At 39.8% G+C, this 23,604-nt stretch overlaps 1 protein-coding gene across 2 annotated transcripts in view; it reads right to left on the bottom strand.

Annotated features, from left to right (window-relative positions):
• Positions 1-20,656, bottom strand: part of syn2b (synapsin IIb) — an 88,625-nt gene extending 67,969 nt beyond the window's left edge. Inside the window, exons 1-2 of one of the 2 annotated variants that reach the window (XM_039611776.1) lie at positions 20,612-20,656; positions 12,527-13,014 (exon numbers count right to left, since the gene is read on the bottom strand). In XM_039611776.1, coding sequence (XP_039467710.1) covers positions 12,527-12,954 — 428 coding nt within the window. In that variant the 5' untranslated portion in view covers positions 12,955-13,014; positions 20,612-20,656. Of the gene's footprint in view, positions 1-12,526; positions 13,418-20,611 lie in introns of those variants that run through there. The other variant, XR_005612975.1, reaches the window with a different exon arrangement.
• Between the last annotated feature and the right edge of the window lie 2,948 nt (positions 20,657-23,604).

Below are 23,604 nucleotides of genomic sequence, written 5' to 3'. Positions count from 1 at the left end.
TTTCAGCCCCTTAACATGGCCACCCTCTTTTTAAAGGAACTAAAAGTAATTGGACAATTGAATCAGAGTCTATTTCATGGGCAGGTGTGGGCATTTCCTTCATTATGTCATTATAAATTAAGCTGATAAAAGGCCTGGAATTGATCTGAGGTCATTTCTGAGAAGATTTTGCTGTGAACAGACAACATGCGGTCAAAAGGGCTCTGCATGCAGGTAAAACAAGCCATCCTGAAGCTGCAAAAACAGAAAAAAATAGTACAATAGTAAGAGTGGCCATATCTACAGTTTGGTACATCCTAAGAAAAAAAAGCAAAGATGAACTCAACAATCCAAAAAGACCCGAACATCCACAGAAGGTGGATGATCATTTCCACGGTGAAGAGAAACGCCTTCACAACAGACAACCAAGGTAACAGCACTCTCCAGGAGGTAGGCGTATCACTATCCAAGTCTACCATAAAGAGCCTCAAGAATAGAAAGGCTAGATCAGACTTTGCTTAAAAAAAAAAAAAAAACATCTAAAAAAGCCAGCACAGTTCTGGAACAACATTCTTTGGACAAAAGAAATGAACATCAACCGCTACCAGAATGATGGCAAGAAAAAAGTATGGAGAAGGCGTGAAACAGCTCATGATCCAAAACATACCACGTATTAAAAAGAAAGAAACCCAGAACCAGTGTTAAAAATGAATGTTTTTTTTTTTCATTTATTTATTTTTGTCCAATTACATTTGAGCCCCTGGAATGAAGGGATTGCTTTAAAAATGCTTTAGTTCCCCTCTTTTTATCCACCGAATCAAAGCTAAAAGTCTGCATCCCAACTGCATCTGTTTCATTTAAAAATCGTGGTAATTTACAGAATCAAAATTAGAAAGAAGTTGTCTCTGTCCAAATATATATGGATCTAACTGTATGTCTGTTCACACTTACCTACATGAAACGGACTGCTGCAAAGAGATGGACAGAACAGAAGCTTGTTCCACTTTGATATCGAAAAGTAAATTGAACGCTGTCTGCTACAGCAAATTCGAAAGTTAGAATTTTGCTGGAAAGTTATTTGCTGTTGTCAGTTTGATATCACCACCTTTTGACAAGACTCGAGACTCTCTGCAACATCAGGTCTGTTACACAGAACACCAATGCAGTAGTCCACTATTATTAAAACTTGTTCTGAATGCATTGCTTGGTTGTAATTAGACTCAAAAAATGTGCTAAATATTTGTGGTGACATAATAGCTCCCTTTCCTCTGCTGCTGATATTATCACAGCAAGTGCTAACACTGTTCTCTCACTTACTTTCTCTCAGAAACACACACACACACACACACACACACACACACACACACACACACACACACACACACACACACACACACACACACACACATTTACCCAGAGGCTAAAAGGAAAGAACCTGAAGAAACTGTCTGGGTCATTCATGTCAGACTATGACTGCTGAAGTGTTATTGTGAGTTATTATGAGTAGAGTCTGTTCTAATTAAAAAATAATATAATATAATTTTTTTAAAAAGTGTGAATGCAAGATGTGAACTGTAAGTCATTGAGCCTGTTACTTTCTGCAGAGCTGCAGTGACATTTCCAATTGGCTTTAATGTTACATAATCCCAGCACAGCCCCCTGCCTGTGTTGAAGAATAGAGCAGAGAGAAATCTTCCTTCAGTTGCCAAAAATGAAAAACAGGCACAAAAAAAAGATAAATTGCATATATTTCGCATAATGAGTTGCTTTATTAAACAAAGAGCAATCAAGAGAAATGTCTTCATTCTTACCTCATGGGGATAATTTGAGAAAACAATCCCAGCATGAACGGGGAGCTCGAAACTTCAGTTATTACGCAGAGTTATTTGTTGATATGTAATGATCCATACCACCTGAAATAAACTGCTGATAGCATGGAGAACATTTTCTTTCTCTTTGTGTTGAGAAACTGTAGAAAACCCAGAAGAAACCAAACAATAATGCTTCAGAAAAATCAGCCTCACAAACAGCATCTGCTGCACTTCTGCACAGGAAGCTGGTCATTTCACAGCAGGTGCACTCCATCCATTCATAAAAATGGGATCCAGTGTGATGATGCTTCATTCATCCAAACGACTGGTAATTATTACAAGCGAGTTTGAGTAAACCCACCTTTAGAAGTAAATTAGTTTTCCAAATAGGGGAGGCTTCCACTGGAGCAACATCTGTGCTCTCTAGTTTCAATCAGCAGTGGGATTCAGCACTACGGCAGCGGCTCAAAAGCTACTTTTATACCACAGACTGCTACTACACTCAAAGTATAATCTTATCATGTGGCCAAAGAGCTTAAAATGGAGGCCACAGCAATATACTTTTTATATGTGTCTTCTGGTTGAATCATAAGTGCAAAAATGAATAATAAAATACATGATTCATTAACAGAAGGTGGAATATTCACGCCTTTGTAAGTAAAACATGTCAGGAGAACAACAAATATCCCATTACCAATCTTAAAATTTGGTCATGTGTGCCACTAATAATGAGCAGAGGCTAAACAATATGGTTTGGAATGCAATGATTTTACGCAAGGCCTCTTAAATAATCCACCCATCCATTATCTATACATGCTTAGATGGTCGCAGAGCAGAGCTGGAGCTCAGCAAACATTAAGCAGGAGGCAGAGTGCAGCCTGGGGAGGTTACCTGTCAATAACATAACAAAACAACCACTTGCACTCACATCTTTACCTACAGCATATGAGAAATACAGAATCCCTCATCAAGCCAATCTTGTCACTGAAAAAAAAAAAATCTATCTTCAGCAACACTGAGGACATTCAGCATGTAGAAACAATTTTAATCGGCTGTGGCACTTTGGCCCCTGAAGCAGGAGCATACTCTTTAGAATCATCCTTGGCTGAACTGCATGGTTTCCTTCTGACCCCTGCACATATGAATGAGATGAAAATATTTTACTGATGCAATAACTTGACATCCTTTCTTTAACATTTATAAGTTATTTGTTCTCCCAATAAAACTGTATCAGTATATCACTTTCCTTAATCCCTCTCCATAAAGTCCAAGAGTCACACATTTGAGTTTCCATGAATTAACTCATTAATCACTTACATTTTTGCACTGTTCCTTCCTGACAGGGAGTTAAATTGTGCATTTACTTCAAGTTCAACTGTTTAGAGACGAGGAACGAACACAAGGAGGAGAAAATGAGATGTCAGATAAGAACTTTTCAATTTGGACTGTCTTAATTGTTCCATTTAATTGTGCAACTCAAGCAGGACATATAAATGTAAAGGCTAATTGTTTGTTTGATATCAACCCCTCCTTTGAACCGCACAGTTTCAAGATTGTTGAGGAGGATTACCCGTTGTCATAGCAACAGTGGGCTATTTCACCAGATGTTGCGATGCCGATTGGTCTCGTTTACGACCCTCCAAGGTATCTGCATGCTTCATAGTAACAGCTTTATCTCTACTGCAGAGGAGAAGCTCTCGACACAAATACAATCAGCAACGCTAACGACAAAATCAATACAACTCGAGTCTCTTTGTGTTTTTGTATAGCAGTTCTCCCTGTATTGTGTTTCATTTGCAAACACAAGATAGTAAAGGTCATTCTGTTGGTCAATCGGTGCAGTGCATCATCCACAGCTACAAGAAAACTCAAAAGGCCATGAGCCAAAGTGCCTCAGTTACTCCACTTTTGGTTAATAAAGCAGAAATGTCATAAAATGACCCAAAGCTACAGAACTCCACTTTACTTGAGTCAGCTAAAAGTAAACAGTCAAAGTAAATCCATTACAATGGAGTAAAAATAGAGCCTTCTGTAGGAGATACTTCAATGTATCTGAAAGCCAGATATGACACTCTTCTTGATGATGTCGCTCCTTTAAACAGGACCATTATCTGTTTGATAATGCTGGTGCGTCACAGCGCTGACACCAAAGGACACCTTGTTTCTATCTCAGTGCCGCCAGCAGCTACTGATGAAACAGCAGTATTTAACTCTCTGGAATGAGAAGCAGTGAAATCCAGCAGCCAAAAGAAAACTATTTCCTCTCTGCCTTATATAACACCACTGAATCCCAAAGATACACAAGGATACAATAAGTAGCGTACTTTGAGTATGGGTGTCATTTTATGCACAGGTGTTTGCCACGTTAAAACAAATCCTTCACAAGTGTGTCAAAACTTTTTGTCTCCGGTTAACGTCTTTGTTTCTTGTCGTAATAAGGAATCAGTTGGCCTTTGCTTCATTCGCTTAGCCAATCATTCAGGCTACACTGCTGCCCGTGGCTTTTAGTTAAATTAAATTTTTGGAATAAAGCCCCTCAAGCTGTTGGGCTCTTTTAGTTTAACAGTTTGTTGAGGTGTAAATTTATGGAGATAGCACAGGCAGCGAGTGCTGTCCTTATCTAACTGTCTTTGCAGAAATGTCCACCAAAGTTCAGAGTGTGAAAAAGCTGGCAAAGACGTGAAAAAGCAAAAAGGAACATGCATGTTAACTAACACAGAGACTGGGACATTTGGCCTCCTGTGACATTCAAATTAGCAAAAGTGAAAACTGCTTTCTCCTCATTCATGACATGGATTTAGTGGGTGATCTGTGATATTTAATCCCAAATGGCCTTAGGGATGAAAGCTCTTCTTAAAGCCAGTTATTAGTCATCCGCTGTTGACACAGCCAGTACTTCAAATCTGCATTCACAAGTAGCCGGGTCTCATGGGAGCAGGCACAAGATTTCTGTTCGCTTACACATTCTTCACTGAGACAATATGGAATATGTAAGCTAATTATTATGTACTGCACAATAAAAACTGTAAAAGTTTATTACATTTACTGCAGCAAATGTGTGTTGATCTAAGATGTTCAACATCTGTGATGTACATAGACAAACACAAGAAATCAAATCTTCCAAAATGACTGAAATAAGCCGTTTCCTCTACTCACTCCATCTCCATCAGGCAGGATGACACCTTCATCTCCAACTATATAATAACATGTAGGTTTTCTGTAGGTTGGATGCAAATACTAATTGGTAATGATGAAGACTGTGGTTTAGTAAGAAAAACTAGATCAGGGATCTCATTATGGCCACTAGTCATTGTAAACAAGCTTTTCTGTATCAAGCATTTAAACAAAAATCTGGTAGTTTGTCACTGCCATTTAAAGACACACTAGCTTTAATCGCATAATACTTCAACACTACACCCAGGTTGTTTTAACTTGTAAAGTGACCACTTCCTTTTAAAAAAGGTATGTTACCATTTTACCTTGGAGCTCTTTCTGCCTCCTCCGTGGCACTCAAAAGGCCACCAGTCTAGTATGACAACAGCTAAGACAAGACGAGCGGGGTCAATTCCAGAAGCACCCTGTAAAGTCAACATGACATCGCCACTGGCTGTAATAAGGTCAGCTCTTAGCCTGTCTGCTTGGAAATACGACCTGCAGCTGGGAGCCATAATGCCACATATAATTCCTAATCAGTGCCACAAAGTCAAATCACAACTATCCAAAAAACACAGGCACTCTTTTGCGCTTTATTGTGTATTTTACTGTTTTGGAAGTGGGTGTAATGTGAAAAGGCATGCTTGGGCTGCAAAGGAAGTGTTGTCTTCAACAAGTTTCAACAATAAATGACTTTAATCCCAACCCACTCTTCTTGGGTAAACTCAATCGACAGCAGCAAGAATGAACATATCATCAAAACATGCTACATTTCTTTGGGAAAACACTTTTTTCATCATGTTTAATTAGATGAAAAAAATAGAAAGAGAATCCAGGTGCTTGTTAGTGTGTCTGCATGTGTATGTGATGTTGATGGATATATACAAGGCTCCACCTCCCCACCTGCTCTCTCTGTGTACTTCTGTCTCCACTAGCAGCAGTGCATTAGTGCCCAGACATGCACATACACTGCAGTTAATGCTAAAAACCAGGTCAGTGCTACCACAGCAAAACATAGGAAAAATATAAATCAGCTGTTTAAAAAAAACACTTTATGCAACAAATAAATACCTGAAGGAAAAAAAAACAAGTAGTTGTGATGTTTTAGAGTCCCACTGGTGGTCCACTGTTGTGTTGATGCACCACTTTGACCCTGAATGAATATAAGAATATAAGAAGCATGTCCCCAAAGACAGGAAACTTTGGTGATATTTTAAAATTGTTCAGTATATTTCTTCACAGCAAAATACCATTCCTATGGATGCCTTTGTAAATATGTTAACTTGCAAGGCCTGGTGCTGTAGGGCTTTGTTATTTATGGAGTTTTAAGCTATAGGACTAAAAAGAAGACACATCTTCGTTCTATAACTTTGTTTTTCTTGCTCTTAAATTGCTCCTACAGGCTAGAGGAAGACACATTGGTGTTCCAACAATAAATAATCTGTTTAAGTTTAAAGGTATAAGACAAATTAATGTTGCAACTACTTGTGTAGCAATGGCCAACAATATTGGATGATTTATAGAAACAGCATACTAAGAAAAGAATTGCTTTTTCCAAAGTGCTCAGACTCCTCGTGAAACACCTAAACTCAATCCCTCCTCCACTGCTTTGTGGCTGTGATGTCTAACTGCATGATACAACAAGCTAGTAGGGCTGTGATCTCAGGACTGCCTATTTGATTGGTTTGCTTGTATAAAAGTAATGGTATTCCCAACACCCAAATTTGAGTTTTAACACATCAGAAGTGGCATATTTAGAAATGTCTGGACTAATAATAGTTCTAACATTAGTGTTGCAGCAGGCCTGCATGACCAATCAGCTGGTAAAGAGTAGGCTTCACCTTCAAAACTGAGATGGTGAACGTGATTTAGAAAAAGAAAAAAAAAAACTTACCTTCTTTTAGCGTTTTGAGCATTTAGCTCAAAGCAGAGCTTTATTTTTAATGTTACTGTTGTCTAGTTTTTGCATTTCCCAGTCACAATAACTGAGTAAAATAATGCTTATTCACCTCTTGCTTTCAGTGAAGCAAGTTCAAATGTCATAGCTATTCTTTCAAACACCAACCAGCTACAGCTCAAGCTACATCTGCAGGGCAATCAGCATGCAGCCATTCACCATCAACCTGCAGTCAGACCAACAAAAACCATCCACCATGAGTCATTTCAAAAAGTCAACAATCCAAACTAATCTCCTCTGATGGGCACTTATGCAATATAGGTTGTGAATACACTCACTGGCACTCCGGCAGAAACTGCAGAGAACGTATTCAGTAGATAAATGGAGAGATGGAAAAAGGGAGAGGAAGAAGAGGGAGTGAGAGACATAGACAGATACAGAGAGCAAAGGAAGGAGAGCAGATGTGGCCTTTGGGCTGAAACTGCTGAATCACCACGTCTCTTCTCATTACTTTATCGCATCGTGAACCTGGAGCACTTTCTCTGGAGCCAAACACAGAGTGCCTGTCGTGATAAAAGGCAGAGAACGACAGCAAAGAGGGAAGACACAGAGGAAAAACCCACAAAAGAAAGAAGAGCAGACAAACAGGAAAGAGCGCAGACATCCAGAGGAAGTGATAAAAGGGAGATCCCCAAATATCCTCCCTCCCCCTTTGTTTATCCTCCCCTCGGTGCTGATATCACCTTGAAAGGCCCTGGAGGACACTGTCTCTTTCTTCATCCATCTCACAGGCTTGGTTCTGTTACATAAGGACTAGAAGAGTCTACTCAAACACAGAGCCAGATCCAGATTTGCCTGAAAATACACTCACTCTTTCACATTGCAGATTTAGTGCTGGACTCCCATTGTGGCTTCTTTTTGAGACACTGTCAGAGAAACCGATCATTATAGCACAGTCAATATATGAGAACGTGGAGGAAGATGCACAGACCGTCATGATACCCATGGCTGTTTATACATGAGCCAGTCAGCAGCAAATTCTATTTGGAGCTGTAAACCATTTGTATATGCATGTCTGGGATCGATTAGTTTGCAGGGCGAGCCAAATGAATATTTAATCCTAATCTTCAAGCTTTTAAGATGCAAGGTTTGATGCAAAGAGTTATCATTTATGGAAATGAATAATCAAAGTACAGAGAACTAAAAGAGGAGAGTAAGAAAAAGTCAAAGCTTCATTTTTATTGCATTCATCATGACAGGTAGAAGTGGTGAGTGCTTATTGCATCCCAATTCCATTCAGGGTTCATGAATCTGTTGATAAAACATTTCCTGTAACTCGTGAATATGACTGTAAAATGGGCTTTGTTTCTATTAGACTCTAAGAAGACAAGTAATCTGGCATTCAGTGAGACTTATATAATAAACTCTCCACAGAGGGAATTTATGTTTGTTGTATTTGCCAAAAATCAAAATTTCTGCCATAACATTGCGTAATACAGTGTAACACAGCATCTCAGGCCCTTTTTTTAATTGCTGCTTTTACCTTGGCCCAGCAGAAGTGAATAAGCTCTAAACTGATTTTTTTCTATGATTTTTAGAATGAATTTTAAATATTCATTTATTAGTTGGTTTTAACCTTCTTCCAGAACCAGGTCACATCTGATATTAAAATGCAACCTCCTGCCATTTTGAGGCTACAGAATGGACGCATTGAGTGGAGAGGCAGTCTAGTTCTCCACTGATTAAAATGGATGCTGTTTGCTGCTTACTTAAATCCTGTTGTATTCTGGCCTGTAATAGGGACAAAGACAGCTATTGTATTTTAACTGTCTCTTCCCTATAAAATCCCACTTTGTTCATTTTGGCTTGAAAGTTTTAGAGCTATTTCTATTTATATATGGGTTTGTTTTGGGCATGAGCAGCCTAGGACCCGAGGGTTTAAGAACTATTCAAAGGGTCCTAAAATACTTAATACAGGCCTGAACATGGTCTAAGATTATCCTCCAAGTCTGGTTTCATAACCAGCTTTTTTTAGAGCTTCTAATTTCTTGAAAATATCTACGTAGATATCTTGATATATGTCTATATTTATCTATTTCTATCTATACATCTATCTCTATCCCTATCTCTCTATCTCTCTATATATATGTATAATGACCTATAGTTATAGGTTTAAGAATTCTGATAGGATGAATATATGTGCGCGTGTGCTGATGTAGGCATGTACAGTCTGCCACTGAGTGTGCATGCAGTCAGTGGCAGACTGACGAAAGTATTGGGCTACCTATACAGTAAACCTAAACAGAATAAATATAAACAGCTGCTTGGTGATGGAAATCCATGCTGTGAAGCTTCTGGCACGCACTATTTATGCTGATGTTAACTTCATTGTTTTTTTTGAAACTCTACAGTTATCGAGTCAGCAGCATGTCGGTGATTATGCGGTCTCAGCACTCAACAACCCTGCTCTGTAATTTTATGTGATGTGACACGTAAAGTGTCAGCCATTTGAGGACCCTAAATTGGATAAGAGAGATGTAGAAAAACAGAAAGAAGAGAGGGAAGGATGATGGAGGGATAAATGGATAGATCGCATTTTTAGCATTTAGCATCCCTAGAGATGGCTGCTGGCTATGCATTTCTCCACACTTCTACATACATATGCAATGTATGTACTGTATGTATCCACATGTTAAACATACTTTACTCTAAAGATAAAGAGTAAAGTGGTAAAAAAAAAAGTTAGTACGAAGTAAAACGTTTGTAGATTTAGTTATAATAATAAGAAAATCTAATAATAAAGGAGATCATAAATTCAAATTCAGATTCTTGGTATAATAAATATATGATATGATAAATGCCCTCATTATTGGTACATACAGAAAGAAAAAAGTGTTTCCTCTCATGCCTGAGTGATGACTGGCCTTCAGGCTCATTTTAGAGGCAGTAGTTTCAGTTTTTACTTTCTGTTTCTCAGTTTATATCACTAAGAGCCTCAAGCCCGCTCTTTCTTGATGGATAATCAATAATGTCTAGCAGAATGCCTCTTTAGTCCACATGCCTAAAGGAAAGCTCAGTCTACCCATCCCTCCCAATGAATAAACATTAATATTTAATCTGTGTTCTCTGAAAGAAAGATTGTGTACAAACAAAATGAAAAGGCCATTGAAATTATGCCAGTGAAATTGCCAATTCATTCCATTATATTGTGTTCGCTGTGAATCATATTTACTTTCTTGGCATCGCCGAAGATGCCTGTGACCTGCGACTAATTTTGTATTACACGATTTAAAACCTTTCTTGTGTGAGCCAAGGCAACGACAGTATCCACTTGCATACTGTAAGCCTACATTTAGAGTTGAATAACCATAAACCACAAAAGAGTTTTTGCAAATCCAGAGTACATTATTCATAGCTGGAACCAAAGTAGCTATAAAAGATTATCAAACTGGAGCAAAAATTCCAGCAACAGCACTTGCTCATGCATTCAAACATATGCTAAAACCAGATTTCTTATTACCATGCACAGTCTGATGTGATCGATAACAATTCAAGTGCACTATAAATAGAGACATTCTGTTCGGTCTTTGTACATTTGAAAATAGGATGGATTATATGTACTAGAGCCACATATTCAAATGTCTCTTATGAATTAAGGCAGTGTCTCACATTCAGATTGCCACATCATGGGTGGCAGCCGTCCAATCATAAGCCACCAAAACAGTCCCAGTATGAGCTACAGCATTACCATAACATAGAGTCACATAGAGGCACAGAATAGTGGAACCTCAATTTTCATGCCTGCATCCACACATTTGTACCCTGAAGAGATAATCCTGCACTGACAGTGTTGAGAACTATTTAGTCCATTTTAAGCTGTGAGTGTCTTTAATTCACACTTATCTAATCATAAGATAGATAGCAGTCAAAAATGCTTTACAGTTCCACTTTAAACAGAATTGGATTCATGCTACTCCTCTCATCTAAAAACAAAAAACGCAGGCCATAAATAAGTCTCAGTTTCTTGAAATAAGTACTTTTTGGCCTTTATTTTGACATGACAGTTGAAATGAAGGTCTTGAGAGAGCAGGGGGAAGCACACGGTAAAAGGCCTGAGGCTGCTGGTGGTATAATGGCACTTTTGGGACCTTAACTGGCCATTGTCTAAACGCCACAGCCTACCTGAATATCATTGCTGACCATGTCCATCCCTTTATGACCACAGTGTACCCATCTTCTGATGTCTGCTTTCAGCAGGACAACGTGCCATTTCACAAAGCTGAAATCATATCAAACTGGTTTCCTGAGCATGAGAATGAGTTCGGAGTACTCAAATGGCCTCTACATCAACGGATCTCAGTCAAAAAAGCACCTTTAAGATGTGGTAAAACACAAGATTGGCTCATGGATGTGGAGCCAACAAACATGCAGCACTTACATGATGCTATCATGCCAATATGGATCAACATCTCTGACAAATGTTTCCAGGACCTTGTTGATCTTATGCCATGAAGAATTACGGCAATGCTGAAAGCAAAAGGCAAAGTGCACCTAACAAAGTGCCTGATGAGTCCAGTGAATGAGTGAGTCCATTTTCATCCAGTGTAAATGTACTGAAAATGTGTCTTCCAAATGACCCACTGACTGACTTGACCCACTAAAAATCACAGTCCACTTATTTCCTTGTTTTGGAGCTTTCAACCATATCACTCTAGCATCATATTCACTTTTATCTGTGCTACTAAGCAGTAATTGCTAAATGACAACACTGCAGGACATCCAATAAATAGAAAAGGTCACAACCGTCTCAGGAGGATGCCATTTTTCAACGAAAGGTTGACAAGATTAAACTACACTTAGATAGCGACAGTGCTGAACAGCTGTAAAATCCAACATCAACATCCACTTAAGAAAACATTTATAGCTTAAAGGTGCGCAGAGACAGAAAGCAGCAAGCAGAATAGCAACAATACGTAGCCTACGGCTTCCATTTCACTTGCAGAAGACTGTGTTTTATTCAGGGCTACACGCTCTTTTATGACAGTGTATGATGTACGAGTTCATTGCATAAGGATTATCTCCTGTTAACCAACCTGTACTGTCAAGGGATGGCAAGTCATACTCAGACCACTCTAACACACACACACGAAGACAGCCTCACAGCAACTGAGACAGATAACACTGCTGGCTGGTGAGACGTTTGAATCCAAACCCAAGAGAAAATCTGACTTGTCTGTTTGGATTAACAGGCCTGTTTCTATTTTGGGAGCAGCTTCAGCAAGGAAGCAAAGTTCATTTTAAAGCTAGATACAAAACTACTGAAAAAAAGGTAGAAGGATTCATTTGAGTGTGTGTAGCGACTTTACTGGAATTTGTAAAGCATTTATTTATATTGATCAGTGCCAGTCAGTATAAAGCCAATGCACCCACACTTAATTTGGCTATTTTATTTTTTATTTTCTTTTACAGTAAATCATGTTCTTTCTGGCTGATGACGAAGCAAATATTTTTATTCCACCAAACTGAAGAGCCTTCCAAAAACTCAGACACAGTGTGCCTGTTTCTTACAGGTCACTAAAATTTCAAGTTTCGTTTCAGCAAAAACACTCAGCTCTACTGCTGATAGCTTCAGCTTCCCATCAAGCATTTGGAAAACCCTCTGCCAATCAGCCCAGTGAACACTTACCACTCATGCTGTGGCTCATCAATGACCAACAGAATCTTGAACTTCTTGGAGAGGGATGGAGAGGGAGCCGACTGCTCCACAAAGCCAGCAGCAGACGCGGCTGTCTGTTTGACCACATTGGTGATGGAGCTGAAGGAGCTGAAGAAGCCAGAGGAACCACCGGTGGAGGACTGGGCCTGTTGAGGCTGCTGAGCCAGCTGGCTAGGGCGCCGCTCCTGAGCTGCAGGAGAGCTGGCCGGCACCTGGGTCGGTCCTGGAGCTTTGGTTGGGGACGGGGCAGGAGCCGGCGCTGCACCCTGCTGGGAAGGGGAGGAGGCAGTGGGGGGAGGAGGAGCAGGTGGGTCAGGCCTCTGGAGGTCTGTCATGTAGCCATTGGGAAGGTTGGACATGAAGCTGCTGTCAGAGAGACGGCGTCTGAGGAAGTTCATGACTGCGGTCGAAAGGTGGGTCCCTCAGTCGGTCAGTTATTTTCTCCTCGGATTTTAGGTCTGAATGGGGTGAAAGCAGAGGTGATCAGCGATCGGATGAGTGACAGAAAGCAAGTCAGTCCAAATGATCGAGGGATGCGTGTCAGAGAGCTGCCTCTGTGGAAGGAAAGGATGGATGAAGCGATGGATACAGCTCTGGTCCAGTCTTCAAGAGACAGCTCTCCAAAGTGCAGCTAAGCCAGCGAAACAGCGCGCGTGTATGTGGTGTTCCTCCTGCTGAGCCTCACGCCTCCTCACAAATGCGCGTGTGTGACGTGTGAAAGTGTGTGTCTGTGAGAGAGAGAGAGAAGGAGAGAGAGGTGTGGTGTCGCCCCCTTTGGTGAGGTGCTGGTGCTCTCCCCCCTCCACTCTGCCTTCCTGCCTGCTGTGCTGCTGCGAGCTGAATGTACTCAAGAGATGCTGCTCTCTCTGCTTATCTCACCCTTTCACTCGCTCATGCTCTATGTGCCCTTTTCCTCTCCCTCACTCCCTCACTCACTCTCTCACTCGCCGTGCGCGCTGGCTGCCCCCCCCCCCCGCCCTCCTCCTCTCTCCTGTCATCATCCTCCTACATCACAGATTACGTTCATGTGTCGTGCTGCAGCCTTGTAGCGCTGTGTGCCGTGTGCAATCAGTGGAAGGGGTTTCCTGCAAGCGTGCATAAGGTGGAGTTCACAGATGGAAACGCCATCCATCCTTCTCCGCAAGCCCCACCTTCTTCCCCCACCATCCATCCATCTTTCAGCCGCTTGTGCAGCATGTCTTCCCTGAATCTTTTTCCCCATCACCATCTAACGTCAGCTTCCTGATGCATTGCTACAGCAAATTAATTCTCATAGAAAAAACATAACCTCCTCTAGGATGGTATCCTTGCCAGTGATTTGAAATACAGTGGAGAAGTAGCTCATTGTCTTTCTGCCTTGTGCTTCCATGTTGTCCTTGTCTCTCTCTGTTTTATATGTGTGTGTTTTTTTGCCTGTCCCCGCTCCAGTTATCATGGTAAATATGATTTTTTTTTTTGCCTGATTTTTTTATGAATCAAAAGTGAAAGGAGGATGTCACGTACATACTGTGAAGCCCCTTAAGGTGAATTTGTGATTTGTGCTGAATAAAACTGACCTGATTTATAGAGAACAAGAGGACAGGAGAAGAAAGGCAAACCAGAGAAGGGCAGAAATGCATCTATATCTTTTAGACTTTATTAACAGATTTTTATATTTTTCTTTAATAGTGGTACTGGCTAAACATATCTGCGCTTGATTAGACCTGGTAGCGATATAAGTATGACATTTAGGTTCACCTTACTTTGATCTTTGTAACAGGATGTGCAATGATATCGTCTGCAGTAAGATTTTCCTAATTTTTCTTAACTTGAGGGCAATTGAACATCAGCATGTAAGGCAGCAACTTGAAAGGGCAACACATGGTACATTTCTGTGCTGACTACATCTGTTTATACAGCAAATCAGCAGCACATCTCAATTTTCTTTACAGCATTGATAAAGGGTGTAAACAAATAGATACCACATTCACAAACTCATACACACAAACAACTGAGTCATACGCTTCTTGTTACTAAACGACTATCTCCAGCCTATATCTAGCTTCATTGTAAATTCAGTATTTCAGGCCATGAGAAGAGCACGATTCCTGGAAGCCATCGGCAGCAGGAGCGGAGTGCAATATTTGCTACTCTAAGCTTTGCTCCCAAAAAAAGAAAAAAAGAAGGAAAAAAACCAGTCCAAAGATGACAGGACAAAGAGGGAGAAAGACGATTATTCACGCGGGAAGAAAATCCCACACATGTCTGAGCCACATTAGGGAGAAGAAAAATACAGACCTACAGTACACCGCTTTCATCTCATCTTCAGTGGGAAAATATTTCTTAAAGGATGGAAAACAGTCTTACCAATTTAGCCCACTACCAAACCCATTTATCATGTCCAACCTCTCATTATATGTCAGCAATTGAGTTTCTGGAAGCTTTTGTTTTCAGCATGGTTTACCACCGATAGACTCAACTGATGGAAATGTATTCCTCGACATTTTCGGACTGAGAGGCGTCTAAGCTACCCAAATGGATACATATTTTTTTCAGGCGAGTAGTGACTGCTGTTTAGATTAGGTCATGTTATACAACCAATTTCCATCAGCCACCGGCACCCGTCTTTTACTATCCCCTTATGTTCGGTTGGAGAGAAATACCTCGAGGGTACGTCCAAATTTATATGATGTTCACCGTTCCTGAAAAAGTGCTGATGACAGAAAAAGGTGACCCTGCTTTCAGTTACATAAAAAAAAGAAGAAAAAAGGAAAGGAATGATCAAGGGCAGATTGGACAACACAGTGTAGTATATTGGGGGTAAAAAAGACTTAATGGATCTCTGTTTGGCTTCTTTGCATAACATGCAGGATTCACATTTGTAGCAAGTCACGATGAGTCAGGTCTAGTGAGGGAGGCTGTGTTTAGCGAACCAGAAGAGAGCCAGAGTGAGTCACAGAGCTGCAGTGTGAACTGTAGCGACATCCTAAGCTCGTGCTGGCCTACATGTTTCATGACACTTACACACATCACATAACACATTTCCAGAGAGCCGTTATATAATAAATATGGGTAAAAACTATGCAGGTAACAACGTCAAAGAAAAGCTCTGCGGTAATTCATGGAGCTTAAGGTTTCTTGAATTATTACTTTTCTTTAGCACTTACAAAGAATATTCTTGTATTTGTAGAATAAATTTGTTGTAATCGACATCTTCAAAAAACATTTTTTGGGCTTTATTTCTGCAGGGCAGGAGAGATAAACAGGAAATGAGGGGAAGAGAACATGAGAATGACATGCAGCAAAGCCAAAGGTCCTGACAGCTGAGAGGCAAAACAGAAACCACTGCCTACGTGACATGCAGCCTAACCTCTCAGCCATTAGGGTTTTGGTTTTTTTTAAGTAAGATGTGCTCTATTTACCAAATAATTTCTCAATCACCCCAGCGCTGACTTGAGTAAGTATTGTTGAGTATAGTATTGCTACAGCTGGAAGGAGACAGTATGATTTGTTTGGTGCTCCTGAAAAACAGTAAGGATGAGCAGACTTAGCAAACCCATTACGCCTGCAGCATTTCTCATCTGTCAAAACAGACACGTGGCTATATACATTACAAGCACTGGCACATGTGCGCACACATCCCCACATGCACACACTGCTGTCTACACAAAACACAGATGCAGAGGAGCACATTGAGCCCTTCTGTGTACGTCACTGTTTCTTGAAAAACATAGCTGTAAAACATCGGGAGAAAAAAAAAGTGATCCTTCTCCATCTCCATTGGACAACAACAAACAATACAGGGTGGTATTTCTAGCGGAGTGAATGATATTAAGGGTTTTTGTAAATTTGTATATTATCCATGTCAGTGTGTCTGGTTTGCACAAGCATGACTATAAACTGCTTTGCAGATTTGCTGCAGATTTCTGAGTGTGTGTGTGGGTGATTACGAAAGGATAAAACCTCTTGTGGTTAAATTTAGATAATGCATTAAAAATTTGGAATATTTAAGTTCTTTGTGCAGTGATCATGACATGGTATAAATCACTGTACAACTTTAAAAAGCCATCCATATAATTGCAAACGTTGATATTTTAATTAATTGCCCAATTCAATTTTAACTCAACCAGTGTTCTTTTCTGTTGATTCATTCCTTTTAAAATAAATGAGATGCTAATACCGAGGAAAAAAACCTTCTAAACTGAAGTTTTCCTTGCAGGGAGTAAACGCAGATGCACTGGCGACTTAATTAAAACACAGGGGGCACAACCCAGGAAGCTATGGTTATTATCTGGCTATCCAATTATAAAGTTACAGACTATTTCTGCCTATACACAAGGTCCTACAATAGCAGACCTTCACAGAGGTCACCTCATCTCTGCATCTCGTGATTTAGAAGTGAGTGATTGTGTTGCAATGCACTTGAAATGGTTGAAAAACTGGGAAAAAGCAAATATTAAAAGGGTATTCTAGCCCTGATTCTCCTTCAGGGAATACTGTGGATTTATCCAAGCTATTATAAAAAAAAATCTCTCTGAATGAACTTTAACAGCACTGTGTGGATGGATGGAGCTTCGAGATTAAAACACCCACACACAACTCAGATATCTACTGCAAATCCCCCAAAACACCATTTAACCAGGCTTGTGAGCTACACACACAGAGGCACACACACACACACACACACACACACACACACACAAAGGATCAAAAATTACTCTTCAGGGCATGCTGCAGTGCTACAGAGACTAATTCTAATGTCAAGCAGTTGTACTGTATGTTTTATACGTTATAAAATGAAGAATTCAAACTTGCCATGGCAACAAGTAGAAGAGATGTTGGCTCAGTAAGCAATAACAATAACAATAAATAATGCAGAGTTATACACAGTGATATATAACCCCCTGCATTTGAAACATTTCGTGTGGCAAATTCATTTATCTGAAATTACACTATTATGCAAATACACAATATTTATTTTTGCGGGCTGCGCTGTGGTTGCACTTCCCCTATTAATACTCCATGTGCAACACAGCAGGGTATAGCGAGTGACCTTACAACTTTGCCCTGGGGAAACTAAGACTCAGACTTTAGTAAATGGTGGAGAAGAGGTTGGGCTGCAGTAAGTGACTGCAGTAAAGCTTTTATGCCAGCAGTGCAAAAGCAGGAGAGGCAAAGAAAGATTTAGCAGGCGAGTGATGGTTAAAATACAAACCATATTGCAAAGAATGCCTAGGATCTTTTCACCACGTCACGATGGCAAAGAGCAGATTGGCCTGTAGCACAGCTGTGGCTGGGGTCCATTTCCTCCCTGTTGCTAGGGTGGGAGCAGCGCCTCTCACTATGGGGTCCCGAGAGTCCGTGCGTGACATCTCTAGCCTCATTTTTGCACATTTAAACTCCTCTACCAGGCTAGGGATAGGCAATGACAGTATCCCGTCGCTGTAGAGTCCAACGCGGCTGAGGCATTTCGTAATTCCAAGCCACTTCCTCACGTAGGTTTTGGATTGAATTGATAGAAGAAAATAAATTCTAGAAAACTAAACAGAAGAAAGTTGAAGAGAAATAACAATTTAATACAAACCAGTGACACACTCCGGGGCCTGATCAACCCTGGCAGGGCCTTGCTTGGATGAGGGTGTCTAGTGATAATGGCCAAAACACCCAATGAATCCAAGGTCCACTACTGATGATGTGTCTTTAAAAAATTTTAATACTTTAAATATTATACTCTAGATCAGATTTCTAATCCCTAAACCTAACCAAGGAAGTTAAAAAGAAACTGAGAAATAAAATTGGTATAATTTGTGATAAAAAGCCGAAACACCCTGTGAAGTTAAGGCACACAACTGATGATGTGTCCCACTGGTAAAGCTTCCGGGTGGCCTTTCCTCATAGTAGCCATCCCTCAAGACTTTCTCCATTGGAAGCAATGCATTTTCAGGGATTGTAACATCTAGTCCTTTATTGAATCATTCATATCACAAGTGTGGATTATAAATGAACCTCTAACATTTGGGAAACACTTCTCACAGGACTTTGTGCAGAGACTTCTGTGAATATGAAAAACAACCATTACTGACATGACTGCACATAGGCTAGCCAGCTAGCAGTGTAGCTGCAAACTTTAAAGTGACCATATTTAAGTTACCAGCTAACGTTAGCAAGCTTGACTGTCAAGCTGCATCCATAAACTCTATATAAAGACACTAAAATCACTTTTGCAATTTTTCTCAAATTCATACCTTTTAAAATAAATGAGAGTGCTAATACTGGGGGAATGAAAAACCTTCTAAATAGAGGTTTTCCTTGCAGGGCGTAATCTCAGATGCATTGGCAAGTTAATTAAAACAAAGGGGGCACAACCCAGGAAGCTATGATTATTATCTGCCAGCAGTAGGAAGTGGATTCTATACATGATCCACATAATCAGTAATTTATTTATTTTTTTAAATTAATTAAACTGTTTTAGCTAAACCTTGTAAGATGCTTAAATGTAAAATAAAAATGTTTCTACCTCAAATGTGGGTTTAAGGTTCACTTTCACTTGCTTCTGAGTGAGATATTGGCCCAATCCATGCTTGGTGACAGTGTAACCCCTCTATGGGCTAAGATAAAAGCAGAAGCCTCTGTATCGCTCTTCTTCTGCAGGTCTGGAGCAGTTATATGTGTGTTTGTGTGTGTGCGCGTGGTTAACGTTGCGTTTCCTTTTGATGTTCCACCAGGCATGGGAAGCAATTGTAATCTCCATGGCAACAGTCCTGCAAGCGCTGAAAAAGATCCTCCTGGTTAGTCGTTTGTTGTACATGTTTGTGTTTGTGCAGACACGTAGTTATAGCTAGTGTATTAACTGCCTCACAGCCAATCTGCATGATCTGTACTTCTATGATTCAGACTGACAGAAATTTGAAAAACCAAAAAGTTTGCAACAGTTAACAGCAAGATGAACTGTCGTCTGAGTCTTTGCCAAGGCTAATCTTTCAAAGCTGTGGCATCTGAATAAAGGCTGCCACTTAATCTGCTGCAGAAGTTTCACAGCGAACTTTCACAGTAATTTATAGGACACCACCAAGACCAGTTAACAGTAGGGAAATCAATGTGCAATCACCACAAATATTGATTTGGTTTAATTAGTTCTTAATTAGGTATTCTACAATCAAAAAGACAGGTATTTCTCACTTTAATTCCAGTCACTGCACTTATTTTCAGGCAATCTCCAGAAATACTGTGAAAACACATGGAAGGACTCTCTCTGTAGTGTGGCATCTGAAACTAGTTTACTGTTGTTTTAAAAGATACGATTTTACTTTATTAGGCCAAAAGCTGGAAACCTCCATTCACAGTTTCCCCTAAGAACCAAATAGTGATAACCTGTAACTGAGTGTTTCATGTTCCTGAACTCGATTTTTCATCTCACCCCTGTCATACACACCGGTTTGTACTCAGGTACACAAAATCAATATTTTACAGTCACACCCAAGTTTCATGTCAAGGATTTTCTGGAATAAAAAGCCTGGGATTTATAAAAGTTTTCAGTTGCCTCTACTGTACACACAAATTATACTGCCTACTAAAAAAATATTACATACAAATTTGTCTTGACTGATGTCAGAGTTAATGCCCATGAGAGACTGAGACTGGGCTGAAAGAACATGACTGACTACACAAACCTTTCAGCAGGGCCGTTGCTAGCCATTTGGGTGCCCTAAGCACAAATGCTTTATGGTGCCCCCCCCCCCGCCACTTAAAAAAAAAAAAAAAAACATTAATACTTTTGAATTTCTCAGTGGAATTTGTTTAATTAAATAACAACAAACATGACAGTTAAACAAATAAATAAGGTTAAAGGAGGTTAAAAATACTGTTACAAATAAATACTCAGGCCCCTTTGGAAAATTAAAATCAGAGCTGACATTAAAAGGACCTCTCCGCACAATTTCAACACGATCAGCATCTACAATGTGAGCTGGCCAAAGAGCAGGATCGGTTGAAGGGGCACACATGTCTCCACAGTGTCACTTTCTGATAGTCTCTCAGTGACAGGACTCTCAGTGGTACTTGTGTATGGAACTGTACCTGAACTGGTGGTTGATGGTTCTTGTTCTTCTTGGCTAGGGATTGTTGCAGGGTCTACAATGGCTGGTGGTTGATGTCCAGGGATGGCACTACTACTGGATGGTTCATCCTGTCCTTGAGATCCTCCTTGAACATATTTAAGCATTGACCCTGCATACAAGAGAAAATATTCAGGGATTTTACAGAAATACAATTTTGAATCTACAGTAGGCCTACGAAAAATTGCATTATAAGACTAATAAATTAAGTAAGTCACTGGTACATTTAAAAATTACTAACTATATTTTACATGTATAGATTTTCATAATGGCAAATGGCAATATAAACATGCTGTACATAATTTGATATAAATGCGCAAGTAGGAAATCTATATTACTGGAAGATATAGGTTTCATATTACACTGTAATATGAAACCTATATCTTATTTATGCCGCATAAATAAGATATGCGTCTTTATAGATATCCTGAAATGCAGCAACATACAAAGTAATCTTGTCTAATCTGATAATAATACTTGACTGCATCACTGACCTATCCCAAAGTTAAGGTTAATCAGTAGCATGCATGACGTTAGCCAGCTAGCAACCTGAGGAGGAAATGCTAGTCTCACGATTGCTAACGTTATCTGAAAACCGTCAATTGAGTGACCATGATGAGTTGCTTTTAGTAGTCCATTCTATATTCATATCCACAACGTAAACAAACTACCCAACATCAATCATTTGCAACATTTGTTAACACAGTATGAACACTGCTAACAGGAGCTATCACAGAGTTGACGGACATGAGCGTGCAAGCAAGGGCTACAATAATGAACTTTTTTATTGTTATTATTTAAACATTGCCTTACCGGCAAGCGACGCCTGAGTTTCATCACGCTTCCTCTTCTTCTTTCTTTTCTCCGCTCCCGACTCCTGTTGCCGTTTCGAGGCCATGTTCAAACAGGTGTTTACCAATACCGAATTGAGGCATTATAGAACAGACCACTGGGAGTGGGGGGGGGGCACCAGGAGGAGACTGGAGACAGGGCACAAAGCAGATTCACCCCTTTTCTCGGGAAAATTGTTTTATGTTGCTTTTGTATTGTTTAACCATATTAATGCATATGATATTTATAGTATTAATATGGTTTACTTTTTTTTTTTTTTTACGACCCTGATTTTTTTGGTGCCCTACCGGCCATTTGGTGCCCTACGCAGTGTGCGTTATGTGCGTTTGCGGAGCTACGGCGCTGCCTTTCAGCATCAACTGTTTATTACTAAAAATGAATAAAAGGTTGGAAGACTTTTTTTCCTTTTTCTTTAATTTAATGCAGAGTAAATACTGAAACATGCACAGCATTTGGGGGCCTCTATAGATGACACAGGATGCAAAGTACTCTCATTTAGGTGTGTGTACATTTTTATTACAAAGTCCAAAAGGCACACACATAGAGAAAGATAACCATTCACAGACCAATTAACCAAAACAAGGGTGTTTTTGGACTGTGCAATGAAGCTGAAATACCTGAAGGGAACCCACATAACTCCAGGGGAAACATGCACACTGCCCAAAGAACCTCATCTACCAGATTTGAACCCAGGACCTTCCTCCTGTGAGGCAGGAGTGCTGTATAGCTGTTACAAAGTGAGGAGCTATTATTATATGTTTTAATACTGTGGTCTTTGTATCTTTACAATAATCTTGTGTTACAACTTTTCCATATTACAGGCCAGCACTGTTTAAAATAAAGCAACAAGCAAGCTTCCACTAAAACCTATGAAAACTACTTACAAGCCAAAATATGTAAGGGACATCCATGACCATGCTGGCCGGTCAGTGGCGTAATTTATACTAGGCTAAGCAAACTTGGTTAAGCAAATGTGGTTTGTAATAAAGTAACTAACGCTGTTTGTTAAATTTAACAGGTTAAATTTACTTGGTTAAATAAAATAGAGCAGCTAAAAATATGCATGATTTCCCTATATGCACTTGTACTCTTTAATAAGGCTAACCAATATCCAGAGTCATAATCCCTACAGCCTAAAGTTACCAAGCAATGCTGGTTATCAACATTGCTGTTGTACAGGAATACTACTTACAGGAATACTAGAATACTCCAGATTCAGACCAAGAGGAATACAATTTTCACCTTCCAGTGGATAAGGCAATGTTTACAGGTAATTTGAACAGTTAATAATATATTTTGTTCTGAAATTTAAATAGCTGAAAAATGAAACACAAAAGCATATCTCGATCTGTCTGCCTCTGTAATCTCCCTGTACTGACCTTTTTGCAACTCTCCTTCTTGTGCTCCTGTCTTGACTCGAAACATTTTCATATTTTGGTTGAATCTGTTAATTGCTAGTAAATGCCAATATTTTGATTTCAGGTATGGAATAAAGAAACAGTTCAGAATGTACGCATCAGGACTGTTAAAGCGAGGGTGGTGAGGCGACGTAATGATGGCCGTGCGAAGATAAGTTACCGCAGTCTTATCTCAGTCTCATTCAAGCAAACAATAGAGCGCTGGGATGACAAACTTTTAAGGTGTCATTTGAATGTTAGGCATCAATAACTATCCAGTGTGTTGTCGGCATAAACCAAGCAGATTATAGATGCTTGGAGTGCAGCGAGCCCTTTCTAAAGAGGACTCATAAAAAATCACTGCAGCTTCCTGAGAAGCGGAACAAAAGCACACGCATATAAATTTAGAAAAAATAGATGATTATTGGTTCTTTCAAACTGTTTTAGAAATCTGAATTGTTAACTGTTGGTATTTTCTTTGATAGTAAGTGTGTGTGTGTGTGTGTGTGTGTGTGGATTCTTACATTAGACATCGTATTACCTTATGAGAAACATAAGGAAAAATGTCTGGCTGCTTCATTTTCCAATTTGTATTTTAGGGATTTTAATGATGTTATATAGTTACTTATAATTTTTCATTGAGGTAAGTGCTCTCCATAATAATTCAGAATTATTCCATATATGGCACTGTCTTTTAAGAGAAGGC

The sequence above is a fragment of the Oreochromis aureus genome, linkage group 5 (genome assembly GCF_013358895.1).
Source record: "Oreochromis aureus strain Israel breed Guangdong linkage group 5, ZZ_aureus, whole genome shotgun sequence".
Classification (NCBI taxonomy): Eukaryota; Metazoa; Chordata; class Actinopteri; order Cichliformes; family Cichlidae; genus Oreochromis; species Oreochromis aureus.
This window is presented reverse-complemented; position numbering and strand designations above follow the sequence as displayed.